Raw genomic sequence first — 7,978 nt, 5'->3', positions numbered from 1 at the left:
AAAAAAAAAAAAAACAGCTGGAAATGTGTTTAATCTCTGTGTATTGCGTCAGACAGTATGAAGCCAAGGTTTGTAGTGCTCAGTCCAGGCAGCCAGAGTGCCTTCAGGAGGCTCTAAAACCAGGACATCTCACAGAAATGAGCCTGTCGTGAGGAGCGCCTGCTCCTGAAGGTGRAGGACAAGGCGAGCAGGGCTGAAGGAGAAGGCGCAAACATTTGCGTGGGTTCCCCCCGCCCATGACCCCTCTGCTGCTGGTAGGACTGGGACCACTGAGAAGCTGGCAGAGCTTCACCAGAGCAGGTGTCCCAAGAGCATGAGTGCCTTCCCTTGTCCTGCCTCACCTGGTCTTAGRCTGCAACCTCAGCCCTCATCTCTGCGGCTGGTGGCAACAGTGGGGTCCTGCCGGTATCTGCTGCTCATTGGACCAGCACAAGCCTGCCCGCTCAAGGAGGTCTTCTCCATAGGCAGGAACTTACTTCTTCTCATGTAGGTTCAATAAAAGCAGCAGAAGAGTCAACCAAGTGTCACAGAAAGTCAAAGAAGTAGTATTACTTATTACATGTTTTGGAGAGAGTTTGTCCTAAATCACTAGAACACAAAACAAATGCCATATGGAGCTACAGTGGACATACAACATTCACTTTTCCTTGAGGGATCTTGAGGCAGAGACACTTTAGATTTTACAAAGTCTAGGCGGGCTAGCATTTTCATGCTGTTGAATTGGGTTTTGTAATGGGTTTGATTCTTGTATGCTGTCCATGCTGTTCCCTTCAGTGTATTGGAGGACACAAAAATAACATGGATGCATCATACAGAGAATAGAGAAGCAGAATTTAAAATATTTTTGTTTTCCTGCTGGCAYGCAGAACTTCAAAGACCAATGGATTATGGTGTATTAGGGAATGGGGAGTCTTGTCTTCCATACTAGCTATACAAATTTAAAAGTGAAACAATAAATATGTTCAAGCGCATGCTACTGTAAGAGTAACTGTGATAGACTAACCATGCATACAGCATTATAATTTGTCATTAACCACCAGTAGCCACACAAAAAAACATATACTGTACATTTGTTTGGCTCAGAAGTAAATGTTTCATTTCCAGGCTGTTACTATGAAGYTAACTAATGTCAACATTTACATAAGACAGCAACACTAAAGATTTAGTGGCAAACTGGACASCAAAGAAATGTAAGACAAATAAATACATAGACTCTGCGACTGAATGAACAGTGAAGTGGAGGAATATAAGGAATGTACAGGACATCTTCAAGAAACATCTGATTCTCAGACCCAAAGCTTGGCCCATTTAGAAAGTACATGCAATTCTGTCCTTCAGGATGTTGTTAAAGGTTGTTTTGTTACTCTTCCCTTCTAACATGTCCCAGTATTTCAGCAACTCAGAATGCAGCCATAGACACATTACTCCTCCATAGACACATTACTTAATATTAAGCTTAAGAGGGGTAAAAATACCAGTGAAGTAACAAATGAAGGTTCAGAATTCACAGAATTAATATAATCAAGCTATGAAGTTGCCATCATAAATGTATTTTCCTTTATTAATCTGATTGAAAAGCTTATCAAGCTAGTTGCATATTAATGGTAGGGCCTGCAAGCTCTTGCAGAAATGATTGCAGGTATTTCTATAGACAACCGTTCAGCTTTAAGTTAAAGTTGTTATTTGTGTTCATGCAATAAAACATCAGTATATATAATCATGTAGGAGTCTGAAAATGAACAATTTCTTCCTCTGTAATCTGCTGTTTGCTGGGTTGTCACATGGTCAGTTTTATCCTGAAGTTGCAGTTACCAGCTGCAGTGGTAACTTTATCCAAAGTGGCCATAAAAATAAACAGACATTGTATTTCAAGAGGTCTCTGCAAACACCAAACCTCTTAATCATCTTGGTCAAGCACGCTGTTGGGTATTCCCATAAGAGATGGGGGGTGAGATTGTGCAACAATTATTTCAGGGAGAGACCTAGTTTTGTTCAGAATCAGTCCAGTATTACTTGACTTGTTGAGGAAGTTTTCAGCTGGCGTGGAAAAGAATTGGCCAAATAAGAGTGTGAAGAATGAGGAAGCAGAGTGATTGCGTTCTGCAGGGACCTTCCCTTTTCCAGCCTTTATTATTGCAACAAACTTATTTTTTAAAGAAAGAAAGAAGTTACAACCTTAACCATACCAAGGAAAGATCACTGTTCAATAAACACACTGTTTATTACCACAAACAGCAACCTTTTACTGTTAATGTTTAAATTTGGATAAGGTATAAATGATTAAATCTGCTATTGGCATTCTGTAAACAGGTGGGGAACTTTATCTGTTGCAAAAAAAGTGGGATAAAACAGCCACATCTCAATCTTCACCTGATCTGTCCTGTCAGCTCTTTTCTTGCTAAGCATTCTTCCTGAGTGTAACTACACTAGTTATTTCACTTGAATTTAACGCAGAAAAAGCTCAGAAAATGAAAAGACTACACACTGTAAGCGAATTACTAAACTGCTTTTAATAAGTATACTTCCCAGAAACTGGGACATCATTCATATTACAGTCTCATCAAATGCAGTTTAGAAACAAAACTGAGAAATAAACTTTTTTTTGTTTACAACAAAACTGAAATCAACCTTGAGCATAAATAAATAAATGAAGCAAGTACATATGACCTTTTTTAGAGCCCAATCCCAAGAACACTTCAGAAACTCATTCGTTATTTGCAGCAACCCAGCAAGGCATGCCAACATGAGATGTGGGATGCAGAGCACCTTGTAATGAGCAGTGCTGGGTTTGTAGCTTGGCCTCTGGACTACTGACCACCAAGCAGGAGAGGCAGCAGCACCATGAGGCCAGGGGAGACTGAAGGAATAGCTCTATAGGAGTAAGCAGCTGAGGAGATCCGAGAGGCAGAAGGACAAGAGGTGGGAACAGTGATGAAGAACCAGTGTGAGGCAGGGATATGTAAGCAGGTAGGAGCAATGAGGCTTCTTTAAAAATAAAAGGAATGGTGTCATAGATTCCATCAGCCATTCTCTGGCTTTTTAAATCATCCCTAACCTGCTGTTTCTCTTCTGTAATATTGTGCTTTCCTGGTATCTCACTTCCGCATGGACACTGCCTCTTCCCCTACACTAGAGCTTGCACCCATCCCCTCAAGAGCCTGAGTAAACCATTCATCCTTCTAGCCATGCCGCCCAAAATCGTTCTACCCCAAACTCCACCAAATCTTGCCCTGCCCTGACTAGCACAGCCATTTACAAGCACAACTTTTAACCTCAATACCTAGCATTGCTCATCGGCTGCCCCCAGCCCCTGCCTGGACTCCAGCAAAGACCTTAGAGATGCAGTCATGAGGACTGGTGCTGAGAAGAGTGAAAGACTGTCACACAAAAGGACGGGCCTGTACACAGAGAGCATTACGTCTATTAAGCTGGCATCAGTGTTAGGGTTAGGGTAGCAATCAGGACATCAAGGACTAATGAGCCTGACTTCCTTCTGGAACCTGCAAAGACCATTGGGCAAGTGTGAATGCTGCTACTAGGGAGGCAGAAGGCTTTGGGTTATGCTGGGAGAAGTGCTGGATAATAGTTTATGGTTAAGGCTGCAATCAGTCTTTGGGATGGAAAGGGCTACAGGTCTGCAGTTATTCTTGAATAGCATGAGGATTGCAGAGATAGGATGAGGGCTGGTACCGGTTCTTGTTATTTTAGGTCAGGATTTCAAAGAGAGTTGTGCTAAACAAGATCAAGAAGCTTTTCATTTGGTCTGGAGAATGATGGATGCACTTGGCCTGAAGTTTTGGGTGAATCATTGTCATGTTTGGGGAATGGAGGCTACAGAAAATGTCAGGGATAGGGCTTAGGGCTTGACACTGAGGAACTAGAATGACAAGAAGATCATACAGTCCTATTTAAATCTAACACAGCAATACATGCTTGTGCATGCTTGTGCAAATGGCTTATAATTAGCTGTTAGTCTTGACCAACAGTATGGCTCACTGTTGTACAGGCCGGTATAGAGTTAGGATTGTAGTAGGGTTTGGGCCTTGGTGCTAGGTATAGGTCTCATTAGTGATCCTTTTCATCTATAACTCTTGATTGCAAAAGCCCTATTCTAGGTTTGCTCTAACTCTATTCAAAGTTCAATTTTCTGACATAAGGCACAAAGTAGACCCTTCCCTACAGCCACTTGAGGTTTGATTAYGAGTCCATGTCTAGCTCCTCAACTACTCCTTTCCTGAACCCTAACCTTCACTTACAGTAATCAGAGACTAACCACCTCCACCCAAACAGTAACTTGACATAAGCATGCATCTGCCTTCATCCCTGTTTTGTCGGCCTTGTGGATTTCATCAAAATACCTAGCTCCTCAGTAAAAGCCAAGCAAAAACTGTGCAAAAACATGCCCTAACCCTATCTTTAACCATGGCATAACACTGTCCTGAAGCCATATTCCCATGCTATCATCAGCACTCATCCCAGCTCTGTTGACTTTTTGGGTAGACAAAAAAAATCTTTTCAGTTCTGTGAAACTAACCCAGACTATCCCTAATAACTTAATCATTAAGAGCTCCTGAGAATCCCATCAAACCAAAATCCAACACTGCCACCTGACATTGGTCTTTCCCATAGTACAAAGCTGTATGCAGGTTCCTCTACTTGATTAGCTTCTCATCCCTTCTTTTCCTGAATCTTAACCCTATGCCCAATTCTAATATTGACTTTGGTCATAAGACAATGATCATTAACTCCTCTCAGGATCAAACCTTCCTCCTACACCTGCCAAACACAGCAAACATCCATTCTGTTCAGCTATGCTGCCTCAAACCCTAACCCAAGCTTGAAATGAACTCTAACCCTAGTTCAGTGACCCTAGGTCTTACCAAACTGTTTTCAAGCCATTCCCAGTGCTAGCAGAAGCTCACATTTCACCCCAAGCCCTGTGAAATATCCTGCAGAGCTCCTCAACCCTCGCCATTCCAAATCTTACACTGGCTGACCCAGCACACTCTAGGACTAAACATAGATTAGTCCATGCCAACATCTGTCCTCACCCTATTCTTCTAAACACTATAAGACTGAGCAGTGACCCTCAGGTCTTCACTTTTCCCAAGCCCTACCGTTTTTCCCCCAACACATTTAATGGCTCCTTCCTAATCTGTTGACGAGGCTGCAGCCTTACCRTATGATTGTCTGAATCCCAACCCTAGTTTTAGCTTGAAGATCCTGTGACCATAAAGGTCAAGAAATCGTTGCTCCTACTGGAGCTGTTTCTGCTCCCAGCTCCTGGCCTTCATGCACCCCTGCACAGAAGCACTTAGTTCCCCCCTCACCTGAGCATAGGAATCCCTTCATTTTACCCTTTCTGAAAAAGTACTTGGACCCCATTGTCCAAGAAAGACAGACAACTCTKGCCCTATGACATCCTTCTAGCACAAGTCTTACTCTCTAGCCATTCGCGCTTCAGCAAAGCTCGTGGTGTGCTAAGAGCTGGTATCAGCAGTGAAAAATGATTTATTGGTGGCTTTGGGACTTGGGCTATGATTAGAGATAAGGTTGGGTAAGACTAATCATAACCCTAGTCTTAGCAAGCARTCTGTTGCTATCCAGGACCTAACCTCCAGCACTCCACTCCACAACTGCAGAGAAGAGGGGATGGGGAGAAAAGAGCAGTCAGCGTTGCAAAATAAAAACATCCACTGTCCRTGTCTAGTCTCACACATCTCCCAAAGCACATGGCATACTCTCTTCATGTCATACAAAAGAGAGAACTTTCCAGGGGGRATAAAGAAGTGGGGAAAAGGAGTTGCCAGAAACGAGAAGGGTAGGGACTGGGGAAATTTCCTGGGGCTTCTTTGCCACTTCTGGGTATTGGCTGCATTTACTGAGACATGTATAGATACACGCATATATGCCTAATTTCCTCCTGGGAGCAGGGGAGAACTGCTCAGATTTCAGCGGCTCTCACCTGGCAGGGCACAGCTGGAGAGCACTGGTTAAACAAACAGCGGGGATGACACACTCAGCAGACAAAGGGTTGACCTAGCAGCAGTCAAGATTAGGAATAACCAGAAAAGGAATCAGACATTAACTGACATTTTCAGAATAACAAAAAAATAATCCGATAAATCATCAGGAAAGTGTGTGTGGGTAGGTGTGGTTTCCCCATCTTCTGTCATTTTCAGTGTGTTTTTGTGCATTTTGAAAGACCATTTTTTTATTATTTATTTTTACATCAAGAGGTTTAAGACTGCCAAAAACCAAAGCTCTGAAATAAAAAGCGTTCCAGTTCTCTGTGTGAAACTGCCGGAAATACATCCAGAATTGGCAATATGATCTTTGCATCTGCCGAGAAAATACTGAGTCATGTTGCCAGCCCACACACATCTAACAAAAATAAAAGCAAGAAAAAAAAAAGGATTCAAGATTCACCCACTCATCATTTAAAGAAAACACAAGTCATTCAGGCATGCCTCATGCTTCAGAGACCTTTAGAAAACACCCAGTGCAGGGAACATTCGCCCACATCATGCCTACACTCGGTTTCAAAGCAGCAGTGTCACTTTCAACTCATTCGCTTGTGAATCTTGACAGTGTTTGGTTTAGTGTCATAGGAGGAAGTTGCAGAGACTTAAGCATTTCTGTTGAAAACTGAACACGATAGCTGCACCCCCAGATCTTCTCCTTAGGTTATGAGTATTGAAATGATGCAACATCGTACAAGACTTTCTTGAATCCTTGCAGGAGGCAGGCAAGCATCCTGTACTGCATTATGTAAAAGAACTGGCAAACTTAAGCAACTGTTCACAAAGATGCTAAGTTAGTCCTGTACTGAAATATCTGCTTTCCCTGCGCCAGAGCTGTGGGACTCCCTAAGTTTGCAGTCACTCATCATAGACTTGACCAAGTGGTACTTATACAGACACCAAGCTTTGACAGGAATTACCAAGAAAATCATCCTCCTTGTACCCTCCCCATATCAAACATTTCATCCTAGCAAGAAACAGCAAGTTCGTGCATTCACTTCAGCTGATGAAATCATCTCTTCCTCCCTTAATGATAAAAGTTGATTGAAGCATTAACAGCTGAACAGGGATCTGCCTCAGCTGCCCCAGCTGTGACGGAGAGGGAGACGTCACCACATGCAGAACACAGAGTTACACAACCTCAGTGGTGCTGAAAGCAACCCTGGAAACTTGTCAGGAACCCAAAGGCCATAGCTAATTTGTGTTTTCTTTTACACAGCATGATTTTAATCAGAGCAAAAAACACCCAGTTGTGCTTTATGTGCCGAGTGTAATAAGTAGAGACAAGTTTACAGGAGAACTGAAGGCAGAATGTGCTCTGAGGGCAGCAGAGGAAGAGATATTGAGCAGTGAAGTAAATGCAAGTTTCCTAAACCAAATTTCTCATCACTTGCTTTATTCTTCAGGAATGTCATGTGTGATGAAGCAAAAGGCTAAGAAGTAGCTGCATCAAAATGCTGTAACAGCCTGACTCTTATTATAAGAAGAAAAAGGAGAGACCTACAAGTAAGCTTTCTCAGAAAGCTCTTCCTAAGGCTTCTGGATATGTCACCATGTAAAACATTTCGTTCAGGAAACTCATCTCACCTGCAGCCAGTCATCTGTGGGTGACTCTAACCTTAGCTTCTCAGGCTTCAGCTGAGTAGAGGCGTACACAAGCTCTGCTTTAAAACCAATTTTCCGCATGGCTGGGGAACAGACGAGGGCTGTGCGTGCACCTGCACGGAGATCGGGAGCAGCACCTCAGCAGCAGAGTAAATATACCTTGACGTCTCTGGATTTGTTTGTCAATGGGGCAGCATTTCCCGTAGATTCACAGGAAACTCGGAGGTGTGGTTTGCCATTTGCAGAGTGCTGCCACTGGAGAAAAGCTTTAATTTCAGCCTTCCTCTGCTTCCCCACTGGGAATAAATACTCCTTTTTCCCTTCAGCTCTGTTTCATTCCTTGAAAGCTA

At 42.9% G+C, this 7,978-nt stretch overlaps 1 protein-coding gene across 1 annotated transcript in view; it reads right to left on the bottom strand.

Moving 5' to 3' along the window:
• Positions 1–7,709, bottom strand: part of KDM7A (lysine demethylase 7A) — a 74,011-nt gene extending 66,302 nt beyond the window's left edge. The window contains exons 1-2 of the mRNA XM_085322605.1: positions 7,611–7,709; positions 5,966–6,039 (exon numbers count right to left, since the gene is read on the bottom strand). Of these exons, the coding sequence (XP_085178731.1) occupies positions 5,966–6,039; positions 7,611–7,709 (173 nt within the window). The remainder of the gene's footprint in view (positions 1–5,965; positions 6,040–7,610) is intronic.
• Positions 7,710–7,978: the final 269 nt, after the last annotated feature.

Source organism: Rhea americana, unplaced genomic scaffold (assembly GCF_003343005.1).
Source record: "Rhea americana isolate MKP2758 unplaced genomic scaffold, rheAme1 scaffold_79, whole genome shotgun sequence".
In the NCBI taxonomy this organism is placed as follows: domain Eukaryota; kingdom Metazoa; phylum Chordata; class Aves; order Rheiformes; family Rheidae; genus Rhea; species Rhea americana.
Note: the sequence above shows the minus strand (reverse complement) of the source record. Positions and strands in the feature narration are given on the sequence as shown.